The sequence below is a fragment of the Vidua chalybeata genome, chromosome 2 (assembly GCF_026979565.1).
Source record: "Vidua chalybeata isolate OUT-0048 chromosome 2, bVidCha1 merged haplotype, whole genome shotgun sequence".
NCBI lineage: Eukaryota > Metazoa > Chordata > Aves > Passeriformes > Viduidae > Vidua > Vidua chalybeata.
In genome coordinates, this window is record NC_071531.1 from 95,502,737 (window position 1) to 95,517,859 (window position 15,123).

At 42.3% G+C, this 15,123-nt stretch overlaps 1 protein-coding gene across 1 annotated transcript in view; it reads right to left on the bottom strand.

The window, feature by feature from the left end:
* The window catches only part of SMAD9 (SMAD family member 9), a 38,271-nt gene that overhangs the window by 8,961 nt on the left and 14,187 nt on the right, over positions 1 to 15,123 (bottom strand). Inside the window, exons 2-5 of the mRNA XM_053936376.1 lie at positions 14,394 to 15,031; positions 7,760 to 8,017; positions 4,937 to 5,074; positions 2,935 to 3,156 (exon numbers count right to left, since the gene is read on the bottom strand). Of these exons, the coding sequence (XP_053792351.1) occupies positions 2,935 to 3,156; positions 4,937 to 5,074; positions 7,760 to 8,017; positions 14,394 to 14,805 (1,030 nt within the window). The 5' untranslated portion in view covers positions 14,806 to 15,031. The remainder of the gene's footprint in view (positions 1 to 2,934; positions 3,157 to 4,936; positions 5,075 to 7,759; positions 8,018 to 14,393; positions 15,032 to 15,123) is intronic.

Genomic DNA, 15,123 nt, shown 5'->3' on the forward strand with positions numbered 1-15,123 from the left:
AGGTATGCCCTTCAAACACACACAAATGTTCACAGAGCCTCAGTAGACTGCCTACAAAGCTATGGTAACTGTGCTGTAATAATGCAGCTGTAATTAGTTTTATTCCTGGTGCCTTTCATACAAACAAAGACTGGTTACGTATTCCCAGTCTGTTCATCATTCTGCAGTCATAACAACAAGGGGCAGAAGCACATCCTTAGGACAAAACCAGCCTCTAAACAGAAGTGGGAATGGCACGGGGAAAGCAGGTTGAGTGAGAAAAGAATCTGGGAAAAAATACACTCTCCCATAGTCTTCCAAGGTGACTCAGATGGGAACCTTAAAGTCTGTCTTCAAGCCATCACTTGACTTCTGAGCACCCACAGGATCTGAAATGAGCTGCGAGTGGCAGGGCTGTGGCTCGGAGCACACTCTGGTAACTGCACTGGGAACAGAAGTGACAGGAAAGCATCAGCTCCAGCTGAACCAGGCACTGTGGGGGGCTGCACACCGTGACTGTTACCACTTAACCTTCCTTCCCATGGAAATGGATAAAAGGGAAGGACAGAAAAGATCTTGATGGAGTCCATATAGCTTTCTGAAATAATCAGATGAAGTGAGAACAGAGGGTAGGGAGAGAAGAATAAGAACATAAATGTGCACCACATTTCAAATCTTCAAGTGTAGCTACTGCCTTAGGGTCACCACAGGGGATGCTGAGGTGAAAAATTTTAAAGGCTGAGTTTTCAAAGTATAATAAGTAACCCATTTTCTGAAAAAAATGAATGCTTTCAAAGGCATTGCCCAAACATTGTGCTACAGTAACAAAAGTATCAATGTCACTTCTGAAAGCAGAGGTTACAAATTGTTTTTTCTCGTGAACATTTTAAGAGCAATAAATACAACACTAATCAGTGTGTATTCTATTATTCTAGTATTCATTCACCAGAGGAAAGCACCGTATAGGAAACCATGCAGCTAAATCCGTATTTGTAGAAGACCAAATCAAAGGTCCATATGTTTTGGTGGTATTTCATTGCCTCTGCAGAAACTAAAAATTCAGCAGTCTCCAAGCATCCACATCTTTTTGACACTGATCAAAAGTTCCTTTTTTGTCCTTGAAGTCTGACTGCTGAAACAGGTCCAATTGCTCGTAGATGTTGCATTGTGTTCTGGATTGTTTTTAGCTTTGATGTGGTATTTCCAGGAAATGGTTTCACGCTGATACTCTAGATGACAATTCAATCACATATCCTTATCCTACTGAGCTAATCTTGTTTACTCACTCTTTTTTCTCCCGTGTTAACATGTGACAATTGTATCCATTTCAGCAGCTTTCATCTGTCCACCATGCCTTTGAACTATATGCTTCTGGAGCTGCTCTGTGCTCTTCTGCAGGCCTGTACTGGTGCCACTTGTATTTCACTTGTATATGGCTTTTTAGGATTTGCATAAACAGGGAAGAACAGTAAAATTAAGGATCTCTGATATATTAAGCTCCTCTCTGGGCAACCTGCTCCCAGGTTCCCTTGGGCACATTCCGATTGTAGGACTTTAAAGGACTTTTAATCAATTAAGACAGATCTCCACATTTAAATGGATGAAGATCATTAGCATTTACCCAACTTTATTTCTGTTCTGTCTCTTCATCTTTTGGGGCAGAAAGTCACAGGCTGTAACATCGCCAAATGACAGCTGGGATCTTTTGTCATTCTTCTTTTAGGGCCAGGCTCAGCTTTGATCTACATCCCTCTGACAGCTTAGAACTGATAAGATGTAAAGTTTGCTTTATTTTCTAAGTAAGTTAGAACTAGATGTACAACACATTTGCGCTCCACACAACGAACCACTGTGGCACACACTTGTAGCATCTGCAACATAAGTGTTTTACATTTCAGAGAAAAGTGCAAGAGCTTAGCACAACATTGCCTACTCCAGCCCTCAGATTCACTGCTGTTTGCAAAAAATATATCACATTTGTCTCAGAGCTTCCTCATATTCAGTCATTCAACACTAGACTATCAAGAGCCAATTAAAATATTGCTCTAGGCCTGGGAAATGAGGTGAGGTTGACAAGATAATAGGAGTGGAACAATTAGAGTTAATTAGCCCAGTGGGAAATGCATTCCCAGGCAGCTAAGGGTGAGAGGCTGGGTTGGCAAGATAATGAGTCTAGACTGGATATACCAGAACAGGCAAAGCTTCATCTGCATGGAGAAGTGGCTGGCACAGGGCTTCTGACTCACCACCACAAACAACAGTAAGTTCTGGGAGAATATCAAACCCTACACAGCCCTGGGGAGCTGGGATGGAGTGTGTGTGGCCATGCGTGTCCAGGTGTGGTCTCCTCGTGCTTGGCACCAGCAGCATGTCACACTGCATGCTGAGGGTATATGTACACCAGAGCTGGAGCACACAGAGCTGCACCAGCAGCCACTGGTGGGGGAATACGAATCTCAGTTTTACCAGTGAAAAGCTGACAAAGCAGGGAATCAGACTGGTGGGGGGCGGGAAGCTACAAACACAAATCTACCAGAGTTCTTCAGCTAAGTAACTCAACTACTAAGTGTTTCATCCATCTCCCTTTGTTATTTGGTGGGAGGAGAAGCAGCCCTGAGGCACCAGCAATTATCCTTTTAGTGGCATTTCAATGGCAATATTCCCAGTTGCCAGAAGCTCCAATAAATAAAATGAAAATACATAATGCTAAATTAGAACACACAACTATAAACAACATTTTTCTCTTTGCTGGCCAAGTAAACAGCCTTTGTAAGGAGTTACTCTGCTGATTGTTATCCAGTCAGAAAAGAATCCTCTGCTTTTCTTCTATTTCAGAAGTAATGTCAGAGGTTTGATTTTAGGTTTGATCTGATGAATCAGCTAGGTTTGTTAATGCAATGCATGGATCTTCTGAGCTCTGAATATTATTCCTGAGGAGAGGGGATTTCCACTTACCTTTTCCTATGTGTCTCCGAGTGTTTTCTATAGTAGAATTGCGGTTTACATTTGAGAGCAGACCCAGGCAGAACCTGTTTTTGTTATTTGAAGGATCTGTAAATCCATCTATAAGGATGCTTCGAGAGGAGGCCTGGAAAGTCTCCCCTACCCGGTTGTTGAGTTCATAGTAGGCAACTGAGCACCAATATTGGGGTTCCTCATAACAAACAGGCCGAAAATCTGTAGGAAATAAAGTTAAGCAGCTGCTCAGGTTTCAGCAATATTTTAAAAGCAATTTTTCTCTGTTTTCTTTCATTCCCTCCCACTCTCAGCCTCCCATATCTTCATCTAAACAGTCACTTTTGTTATACTTTACCCCAATAGCAGTTTCCATTGCTTTTTGATTTTATAACTAAAGTCCCAAAGGTTGGTGCACCAGCTTAACTCTAAGCCTCGAGGAGCTCCACTTCTTCTTAAAAGTGGAAACTCCACAGCATTATATCAACCACACTGGCATTCCTCGCTGAGCTGGGGCCTGAACTATACACTGAAAATAGTAAGGGATACATCTGCTCTGCAGACCAGCAGGAGATAGAGATGACAGATGGGCTCAAAGCAAGTCAAAACTGAGCCAAGTTTTTGGTATTAGGCCTTCAGCCTAATACCAAACTCCGTAGTTCAGAAGTAATAAATCACTCCAATTTTTTGCATGCTTTCAGGCTTTCTGCTTCCATGTGGGACTGTAAGCAGAAATGTCAGCAAGGTCATTTCTTTTGGATCTATCCCTGCCCAGGTTTTCTAAGTCAGAGACAGAGAAAGACTCAAAAATGTAACAGAATCTGAGCCTCATTTGTCCTACAGGAATTAATAGGAAACTTTATCCTGCCTGCTCACCACAGGCATGTGAGCCCACCTGCCCCCAGAGCACCTCTGTGCATAACCTCTAATAAACTTCCAACTAATATTCACTAGGATAGTGATCAGGGATGGTAAGCTGTGATAAAGAGATTAAACTTGCTTGACAATTTATTTATAAGTATTGGTGTCTGATAACTTGTTATTATCTGGCCCGTCTGTGTCCCCATCCATAATTAGCACTACCCCTTCACATTCCTTCTGCTCCAGTTCCATGCTACATACACACTCCTCGCTGTTTCAGAAGGCTGGCAATATTTTTTTTTAATGTGCACATGTGTGCAGTGTTTAGTCCTCATTCTAGAAATGACATCTCTTTAGGAACACAATATGATGAATAAAAGAACAATGTTGATTTTTCATTGCAGTAGCAGGAAGCCAATGCAAATGCCAGCAGAGGAACTCCATTTCTCCTTCCAGCTCTGCAGCAATGGGCTCTGAATAGTAGGGGCATCAGTACTAGCCAGTACTAGCCCAAAGGTAGGAGAGGCCATGCTGGAGAGGTCATCAAGTTGCTTTGAGGGGTGCAAGCAGGACCCCAGACTCTTCTTTGACCATTCATGCCCCTCCCACTAAAGAATTCTTATAAGACAACAAAGACTTTGGTCTTCTGTCAAAATATCTTTATACTCCACTAGAACATGTCCTTTTCTTTTCAGTACCATAACATTAATACAAAGATGGCAGTAAAAAGGTTCCTACCATCAGGCTTTAAAGTACTTGAAACCTAGAGCTGAAGGCGATAAAGAAAAGAGTTCTGATATTGATAATGCTTTTGTGTGTTATATTGCCCCACCATCCTTGATTTGCTATGTTTATCTTTACAATGTAGATAACAGTGTTTGCTTGCATTAACAGCTTTTTAACTGTAATAGTCCATGGATGCAAGTAAGGTCTAAACTCTGTAACTTTGCACATAATTCATGGAAATATTACATCAACCTATGCTGCTAGCTAATGGATGGGTCTAGCACACAGCCTTACTGCAAAACTGCCTGAAACTTATTATTACAGATCACTAACCCTTCTTGTGCAAATAACAATTTTTAAACCATTTTTTTTCTTAACAGTTTTTATTTAAAGAATAGTACAAATGTTTATTTACTTTCAGCTTCTCCATCGGCAGATTTACCTCCACTGGGCAAAGACAGCACTAGCTGACTTTCAGCTATTGCATCCATTGACCGTCCATTGTGGATTCCCGGAGGTTCTCTTGCATGGTAGGGTGGAGGTGGAGTTTCCACTACAGAAAGAAAGAAAAAAGAAAGGAGAAAGAAAGGAAGAAAGACACCTAAGTCAGCATATTGGTAAATTCCTCCTGTTTTTTTTTTTTTTCCTGGTGAGTATTTTACTACTTCAGTACTGTTTGGCTTGAGAAGACTGGAAAAAGCACAAATCTGAATCTGACCTCCCTTCAGGCTCCAGATTAAGACTATTGCATGTTCAGCAAAGATGGGAAGGAAAAGCTTAGACCCATGTAAAATCAAGTTCTCTGTTAACACCTGTTGTTACCCTAAGAAAGTAATGCAGTTTCATCTATTATTTCCAGAATTCTGTCTTTAATTTAAAACTTGAGGAGGACGATTTAAGAGCAGAAACTAACTTTATTTGATTCTCTGGGAGAAAGCTCTCTTCCTTCAAAATCTGTAAAAAAAGCCTATGGAAAGCTATAGAAATCAGACTTGGCAAAACTCCACCTGGATTTGCTCTTTTTTCCTCTGTCCTACAAGGGAAGTCTGTCCCTCTCCTGGTTTGTTCGTTCAGTCTCCCATCAAAGAGCAATAGATGTCATGAAAACATTGGGAGGAAAAGTATCAAGTCAAAATTGCTCAGCTCCTGATTTGTTTCATTTACAGCAACATGAGCTAGAAAACAGAAGGTGACTCTACAGTGGGGATTATCCAGAAAGGCTTGAGGCCTTAGAAAGCCAAATTAAAAAGGACTTCATTTTCATATTATAAAATGAGAACATTCAGTGCATAAGCACTAAAAGTGTATAGTTTTGCCTCATTTGAACAGAAACTCAATGGGCTTATATGAAAATTATAGCCATATACAAGATTGCAGGACCAGGGGCCTCTTTAAGAAGGGTTTAACTTGGTTCCAGATTGAAATGCCTTCTTGTGTTTTGGCTGGCCCTCAAGATGGAACAACTTGACCCAGAGTGGGTAGTTGTCAACTGTTTCATGAGACAACCACTGAATCTTACAAGTAAACCATGTTATTCTATTCTAGCTAAACACCGTTCAATACCTAGGAATTTCATACACTATATGATATTTCTAGCACTTAAATGACATAACCTTCCAACAAAAAACAGTAAAACAAAATCAAGAAATAGTGGAAGAAAAAATAGGTTACAGAAAGGAATATAATCCCAGGATCACATGGTCATAGGGATATTTTTGATGTCTATTCCTAAGCTATTCACATTTAGATCTCTTTATATCCACTAAAGAAAAACAGGAACCTGCAGACACAGTGTATCGGACACATACAAGAAGATGCAATGAATCTTATTCTAGGAGTGTCTGTTTTCCTCCACTAGTTACAGGGTTACAGGGAGAGTATAGACAATTCCATGAGATGCAGAAACCTGCTACATCTGTATTTGGTCACAGCAATCCCTCTCAAGGTTCTTGATGGAACTCCAGTTTGCTTTAGATAGCCTTCCATCCCTGATTGTTACACAGGCAAATTATGCTTATCGGTATGCCTTGTGCTGTGATATACTGAAGCTCAGGTTGAGCCACTTCCATTATCAAGTAGCTTTGCGAGGTCCCAGGTTCAGTTAAATGCACGAGTCAGAGTCATTACACAGCTGGAATGGGCCTGATTTACCTGTCAGGACCAGCTCCACTGAATCCAGCTTAGTTACACACAGGTGAAACAAAAATATTGGAGAAGACAAACAAGTCTTGCTACTTGATGAAATGTTTCAGTGTTGCTAAATATGATTTAATCAGAAATACAGATCTAGAGAAGAAATGAATGAAGGCACATCCAATGAATGAAGAGGGAAGGAAAATCATCACACTGTGTTGAAAGTATTCAGCTTAAAAGGAAGTTCAAATGCTACAAACACCTTGCAAAATAAACATCTTTCTTGCACTTAAAATGAAATAGGCATATCATTAAGGACCTGAATTTAAATGCTTCATAGTTGAGATACTAAAATCTTAAATTACAAGATTCTGACCTGAATTCATCTTTGTGAAAAAGCTGCTATAACTGAAACTTGAAAGTTTGAAGGTTAAAGTGTTGAAGTGAATCTGATCCATGTTTTGATATGAAAACTAGCTCTTAGCTGTGTTGCATTCACAGCAAAAGCACAGTTAAATTTTCAGGTAATTAGAGCTGTACTAAGTCAGGAGTTCACAACACAAACAATCTGAGTGACATAAGCCTGCTAATCTCAGAACTGTGGAACATGTTCCAAAGTCACAGGAACTTGCCTGCTGACTTCTCCAAGTGTTGGGCCAGATTGTTAAACACCTTAAATTTCTGAAATTTCTACAGTCAGTAGGATTGCCGTAAACTTTAAAAAACTGCTGCACACCAGTTTCCCCATTTTATCCTGTCTCCTTGGTGGAGTTTCTAAAGGTTCCTACCCTGACCGTCCTAGGTCCCTAACTTAGGTCTTGCAAGTGCTCTTTTCTGCCACACCTGCTTCTCTCCTCAGTTTTTCCCCCAGAGTAATCATGACATCTCACCCAGGCACTTCTAGGAGCAGGATGACTATAGTTCTCAATCTCTTGAGCATCTGTCAGAAGGACTGAGAAACAATACACAGGAGACAGTCACAAGAAATCACATTCCAAGTCCATTCTATCCAACAATTCAATCTGCAGCTACAGTCTGGGGGGAGCACAGAATTGTCACCTGACCTCAAATGCCTCAGTCATAGTGTCCCAAAGCTCATTCTTACCTGTGAGCTGATAGGGACTTCCTGGTCCAGAAGAGCTTTCTGGTGAGTTGGGGTAGCTGATGCTGTTAGGTGACTGGGAGAACATGTGGCTGGGGGATGATGGAAAAGGGGTGCATGGAGGATGCTGGAAAGAATCTGGATAAGTGGCATTGTGGGGCATCAGTGGCTCGCTGTGCAGAGAAGTGTTTCGAAACTTGGCAAGGAGGCTGACGTGAGGGTTAAACTCACTGTGTCTTGGAACGAGTACAGGAGGTAGGACTGAAAACAAAAACAACAGAAAAAATGGTTTAAGCTTTGTTCTTGAAAGTATATCTCATTGTAAGTTAAAAAAAGGCATATTCCATGCTGCTCAAATATTGCTCTCTGTATACAAGTCATTGAAGAGTAACAAACCTGTCCAAACCCAAGAATCAAAAGCTGAATTCTTGGACACTTTTCTCCAGATCTGCAGCCAGTTACAGCAGTTCCACATGCAAAATGAGAAATCTTGATTTGAGCAAGGTACCATAAATTTCACAAGTGTGGCACATCTCTCCCTTTCAAAACTACCTATTTCTCCCTTCTTCAAAAACTGAACACATCAGAAGTTTTCTAAATATTATCACCAGGATGTGCCAAATTCACAGCCAAGTTTAATAACAATTAATAGTGCTCTACAATACACTGCATGTTTTACTACCAGCATGTTACAGATGAGCAAAAGTAAGTACAGATCTGAAGCCAGACAGCAGATCTAAAATGCTGTCAAGTACTTGAAAATGCTGCCAGACAGACAGTGGGATCTTTGAAAAGAAATGTAAATGGCAACTCAAGCATTGCAGCAATATCAATTTAGGTCTTGCAATATAGTTAGAAAAGATCTAGCATAAGAAGGCATATGTCAGTGGTTGGTATTTAAGACATGAAAAATGCAGGCCAGAAAACTGAAATCCAAATTAACCCATTTAAAAATTAATCTAGTAGAAGATACTGCCTATCCATAAACTCTCTTCACTTTCATCCCACACTATAAGTGCTGTTAACAGCATTGCCCCTTTAAGAAACCCAAAGCTGATCCAAATTACTTTGGATTCTGACATATGAGAAGCAAAAATAGAATTAAGACTCAAAACACTTTGAAAATCCTGACTAGTGAGATACCTATGAAGATGCCATCCCTGTGCTGGAACACAAGGAGGCTTGCTGACTAATTTTGAATATGAGAGTTCAACCTGAGGCTTTAACTGTGTCTTCCATAGTCCTTGGTGAGGAGAGCAGCCCCTACAATGGGTGATTCCTGTACCCCAAGATTTCTCTATTGGTTACCAGCTCACATAGTACCTAATTATCTTAGTTAGGGCTTTCAACACAGGTAGGGGGAATGAATTCCCAGTTGGTATCGTGCAGATCTAAAAGCCACCAAAGAAGATAAGGAGGCAATTTGAGTGAGAAGGATGAATTGTCCCAGCATCAGGGACAATTCAGCAGGCTTGTATTGACTGATCTAGTATCCAGAGTTCCTCTGGCCTAAAACCCAGCAGCACATCACCTTCCAGTCTATCCTTACTAGTTTATGGAAACAAATAGCAATGTATGCTCTTGTTTTTAAATGTTTTAAATGCTGATGGGAATATACAGTTTGAACATGTTTTAACATATTGCTTGGGCCAAAAAGCTGTCTAGGTAAGGTAAATTATTTTTAGGTAGGTTAGCTAACAACTTTTAATTACAGCAAACTCTCATTTTCCAGCTTAATGAAAGAGTGGAATAATTGCTATTGAATAAAGCAAATAATGTATAGATAATGCAAAACATATGCATGAGAAGAGGTGCAGGAACTCTGCTTGGAATGCACATCAGTTGCCCAGAGAGCTGGGACATTTACAGTACTAACAAAGGGTTTGCAGCTTCTTGCTCAATGTAGCACCATGCTGCAGTAGAGGCAGGGTTAAACAACTTGTCTGCCCAACCACTGGAATACACTGCTGGGAATTTGCTAGTCATCCATGACCTGAAGAACTGAGCCCTAACACTATGCAAAAGATTGGACTGATGGCAGGGAGTTCACTGCAGAAGTTATCTTCTCACCTGCCTGGAAACACAGGCACTGGGATACCTGTTAAGACACCAGACATACATGGTTCTCTGGCCCAATGCATTGCTCATTTAGCCTCTGGCCAGGATAAGAATTGGTGCTCTGGAGACTACTTTCTTTCTTTCTGCCTCTCATATGCCCCTATGCGTGACATGAAGAGTCTGCTGCCACTTTCTTAAGATGTTTGGTAGAGAAAGGTATTTCTGCTTCTTTACTGTTCTTTTAGCTTTAAACACCCAGGTAGGACTCATACAGGCAATACAAGTATTCACATCTGGCATGCACTGCCCAGTCCCCTGTGGATCTCTTCACAGGCAGTGGAGAGGAATAAACTCTTTAACTGCTACATACTGGGACAAGGCCAGTACCATCACTGCAGATATGGTTTTGGTGAGCTGTATTCCTCCTATGCCATGCTCCTGTGAACAGCCCCAGGCTGTGAGCTGTTGCTGCTTCTGGAGTTTTCCTCAGCTGCTCCCTGAAACTGGTATGATGCTTGTCAGGTCAGCTGCTGATCAGCCAGCTCTGACCAGCAGTCTTCAGAAATGAGGAGCTGGTGATCCCTTTGCACCCAGCAGAGGTGCTGAGCAAGGGACAGCTGTGTGCAGCAACGTCGTGCAGTGTTGAGAGGCTGATGCCTCACTGTGGGTACCACAGCTGAGGGAGCTTCTTCCTTCAGCCCTGTGAGAACTCAACTCCTTCTCTAAATGAAAGCTGAGACTCTGGATGTGTGAACAGCGCTTGCCAGGGAAAGCCTTTGATTTGCCTTGAGTGAATCAGCAGGAAGAATTTTCAAGCCTTGAACTCCTTGCGGATCTGACCATGGCACTCTTAATTTCTGCTCTGCTGAACAGTTTGTTTGCCACCTCACTCACTGGAAGAGCCCGTCTCTTTCCACTGACTGTTCTGTGACTGCCTAGAGGGCTAAAGACTCTGTGGTGGGGAGGCACTCAGAGATGTTTTTGTTTGTGGCTTAGAGTGCCCCCAGGGCCTCGTTGTCCTTGTTGTTTTGGTAACATGTCGCTCTCCAGGGCTCAAGCACTCTGAAGGAAGTGTGACCAGAGGCATAAAACTGAGTAACTGAGTGTGTTGAGACCTGTCTATCCTCATAAATTACCCATATTTTCTCCACTCATTGGGGTCCGTTTCTTCTATGTGCTACTGTCCACCAAGAGCCAGAGGTGGATCCTTCCTTCTATGCATGCTGAAGTGTTGATGATCTTTGTTCAACTGAAGACAAATATGGTCATGTCCTAAGTCCTGCCACTGCTTTTGATACCTTTCTCCCATTCCCTTTAGCTTCAACAGCTCTTGCTGGGAACCTGGCTGTGCCTGTGACTTCAGATGCTAGCAAGCAAACTTACCTGCTTCATTTTAATTTCAGGTACAACATCCACACTGCAATTTCTCACACATTAATCCATCTCTGATAGTTTACTACTTTTGGAGACCACTCTCCAGTGAGATACATCTCTTCCCTATGCCCATGACTACTCCCAAGCACATGGCCAACAGTGAAGCCATCAGGTGGTCTTCCACCTGGGAGGCTATCATATCTTAATTCCACTCAGGCTTCATGAAAGCTGTCAGTCTAAGTCAAAAGTTCTCCTGTCCACAGCAATGGTGCACCCTCAAATTTGCAATACTTACATATGAATGCTCTCTTATAAAAACAATAGGGTACACGTTTAAGCAGCTTCTGCTGACAACAAATCAGACTTCTGAGAAGCTCTTTGAAGGCAACAATGAAGGGAGAAGCAGAGCATAACCAAGATACCTACCTCCTTCAGATTAGGTGGCCTAGCTCCTCTCTGCAGTGGGATGTTGCACACACAGAGGAAGTATTTTCTGCTTTTTTTCTAAGTGGTGCTTGCTATTCAGCAGACCTGGGAAGAAATCTGCTAGGAATAGTTGTAGCAGCAATAAAAGCCATGTGTAATCTGTGTAGTATCAGTAGCAGAGCCTAAGGTGGGACTGAGCAGCCTGTGGACACAGCAGAGGTAATGAAACCCTTGAATCTCTGACCAGATTTCAAAGCTGTACTCTAGTAACTGAGGTCTAGGGATTTGCCGGGCTGTCAAAGAAAGGATGAGCCCCTCCCATCTTTGACACAACTCATTTGTTCTGGATTGAAGTTAATGGACCTGGTCATGGAGTGGTTGACTCAGCAAGAAAGACTGCAGTGATGGAAAATTATCTCTGAAAGGGTGGACATTCATATGGAAATAATACTGGTATGTGGATTATAAAAAATACAGTGTTTACTTATTCAGTGGGGGATTCTTTAGCTCCAGAGGATGAGACTCAGAGAATCTCATATAAGCCTAAGATCACCAACAGCCAAGATGCAGATTTCCTGCAGTTAAAAGAGGGCTGTTTAAACAGACCAGCACCTAAATCAACCACTCCCAGCCTTTTCTGTGGTGATCTCACTGCTACCACTATCTCATTAAGCTCATTTGTTCTCTTGCTTTGCCAACACCTCCTTGCAGCACTGCTTTCTAACTGGAGCTGCATTGCACCACTTGCAGCGGTGCAAGTTCTCTCTCCTGCTGCTGCCCCAGAGCACATGAGTGCGTTGCACTCTTTGCTATATGATACAAATATATCCTATAGGTGTGAGCTTCAGCTTCTGAGTTGTCTCTATAAGCAGAGTTGTAGGATTGAATACAACAGCCTGAGAACAATTCCTGGGTCCTGTGGAGAACTGGCACAGCACAGCTTGTATCCTCACAGCTGCAATCACTTTCACCTCCAAAACAAGGTGGCCAAGTCCAAAGTGCCCAAAGTCCCTCCTGTGGGCTAACCCCTGCACTCTGAGAGCTGCTAGTCCACACAAGTCCACGTGGGTAAAAGCTGTTCCTGGGATCATGTTACCAATTCAGCAGTACCCAGACCTGCACCTTGTCCCCTCTTCTATTTTACTAGCAGAGATACTGCTAGTCTGCTGCACAGACAAACAATAGAGACATCTTCACAGCTGAAAGCCTCTAAGTTTCAGGATCAGAACGACAAGCTTTGACAGCCATTTAGCAGCTGCTGAACTATTCCATTAGCAGTGTTAGCTGGCACTGAACAGATGAGGGTTGAAATCAGCACCATTCAGTGCTGTCAGCCTTTGCACTGAGGAGACTCCATTAACTGCACCGAAGTTACACCAGAAGAAATGAGAAGACACTAAAGACTGCAGCCTACAAATAAAGAAGTGCAATAAACAAAAAATGGGATATTTTATGAGCATCTTTTCTTAAATTATTGAAGAGTTTACTTTAGCAATGTGTGAGATCAGCTCTTTCCACTGAAAACTGTTGACAACAAGCACCACTCAGTGTAGCTGTAAAATATAAAAGTTTTGACAATGTTTACAGCAGATCTGATAAAACTTCACAGTGGCAGCTCTGCTGCACTGGAAGGATTACCAGAAGAGGAAGCAGCCCCTGTTTAACAAATATTAACAAATATCTTTCCCTTATTTCATCTGTGTGAAAAGAAACATCCCACAGTTCACTTATCTGATCCTAATGTCACCTCAGAGTAAAGTTCATGCCAGACAAGGAGTAATTTCAGAATAAAAAGTATACACTTACCAACTGTATCCATTAGTAAATTAAATTACCATGATTTTTGGCAGTAAGGGAGAGCTAGGTTAGACATTAGAAATCATTTTGAACTGTAAGGATAGCAAAGCAATAGCTTCACTTGCCTGGGGAGGTTGTAGAGCCTTTATCACATGGGATTTTTAGACCTCATTAGGAAAATATCTGTCAGGAGCGTACCTGGTAATTTGGTTTGGTTTGGGAGTCTGGACAGAGGAAAACAGGATAATTGCTCAAGACTTTTGCCAGCCCTGCTTTCTAAGATCCCTATAGAAGTCAACACTGAACACTACATTTTTTCAACAGCTGATTCATTGACATAAAGACCTTTCAGTAAGGTCGTAAGTTTTTTGTGCAGTCCAAAGAGGATTATCAGTAGAAAATTTCAAATTTTTATGGGAACCGGGTGGATTTATTTGACATAAACTCTCCACTTAGGTAAGTAAATCCCACCTAAGGCAAGCCACCAGGTATTTTAGGAAAAATCAACTGACCTGGTTTCATATTCACTGCAAAATATGCCATTTTACTGCAACTGTTATCTTTAAAGAGAGAGCTAGTCTTTCCTGGGGTTTAATGAGTAACTGTTGCTTTTCAATGAGACAAAATCTCACCATGGTGGTGACACCAGTCTGGTGCCCAGACTTCATACAGATGGTCACCAGTTCAGACCGGGAGGATTCAGCACCCACGCTCAAGGAGAGGAAGCTGCTTTCAGCACCTTGGACAAGATCCGGGTGCCCTCAGGGGTCTGATGGGATGCAGACCCCAACGGTAGAGGGACTCCTTACTCCCTCCCTAGCCCTGACTGCCAGAGCTATGATAGCAGCAGGCAGGGTAAGACCCAAGATCCTTCCATCAGATGGAGCCTGCCTTTTCACATTTCAGAGCACTGCTGTAGGACGCACCAAGATTAGACCTGTCAGAGCAAGAAATGCGAATCATTTGCAGATGACATAATTACCTGGGGTTTCCACCCGCCGGTAATGGTAGGGGTTGATGCACACTTCTTTCTGTTTTGAGCCAAAAGGGAACTCACAACATTCCAGTGGTTTCAACTCATGGTGAGATTGTAAGTCAGGCCAGCGCCACACTCTGCAATATATGACGTGGGGAAGCCCCTTGCGGTGAGACACCTGCAGCCGCCCATCCAAGGAACGTGGGATCGTGACGCATTTACTGGGCTGACCTGGGCAGCTCAGAGCCCTCTCCAGTTCTTCCATGGCTCCTTTTTTCTTCTTTAACTTCTTCACCAAGGAATCAACAGCTTTTTCTGCCCACTTTTCTTCTTCATCTCCTTGTTTCCAGCCCAGCAGCCTTTTCACTGCAGGGCTGGTGAAGGAGAACAAGGAACTGATAGGGGTGCTGGAGTGCATAAGAAGCAGAGATTACGCACGAGCGTCAACGGAAGCACAAACTGTTCTCCTGCCTTGCAAGGCCTGCACGGAGTTTCCACAGTACTATGATGGATGCTTCCTTCAGTGGAAGAAGGAAGAGAGGTTCTTTCACACGTACGTTTTTGTAGTCTTAGGCACTGGTTACAAGTAGTCCAACAGGGTGGGTCTCAGAACTTTCCAAACATCAAGAAACTGCTGATGAAGCCTGGAACAGCAACACAATACATGGTTAGGCTTCACACACTATTTCCATTGTTCCTTCAATAAAATGTTTTGAAAGAGAAATCATTCAAAATG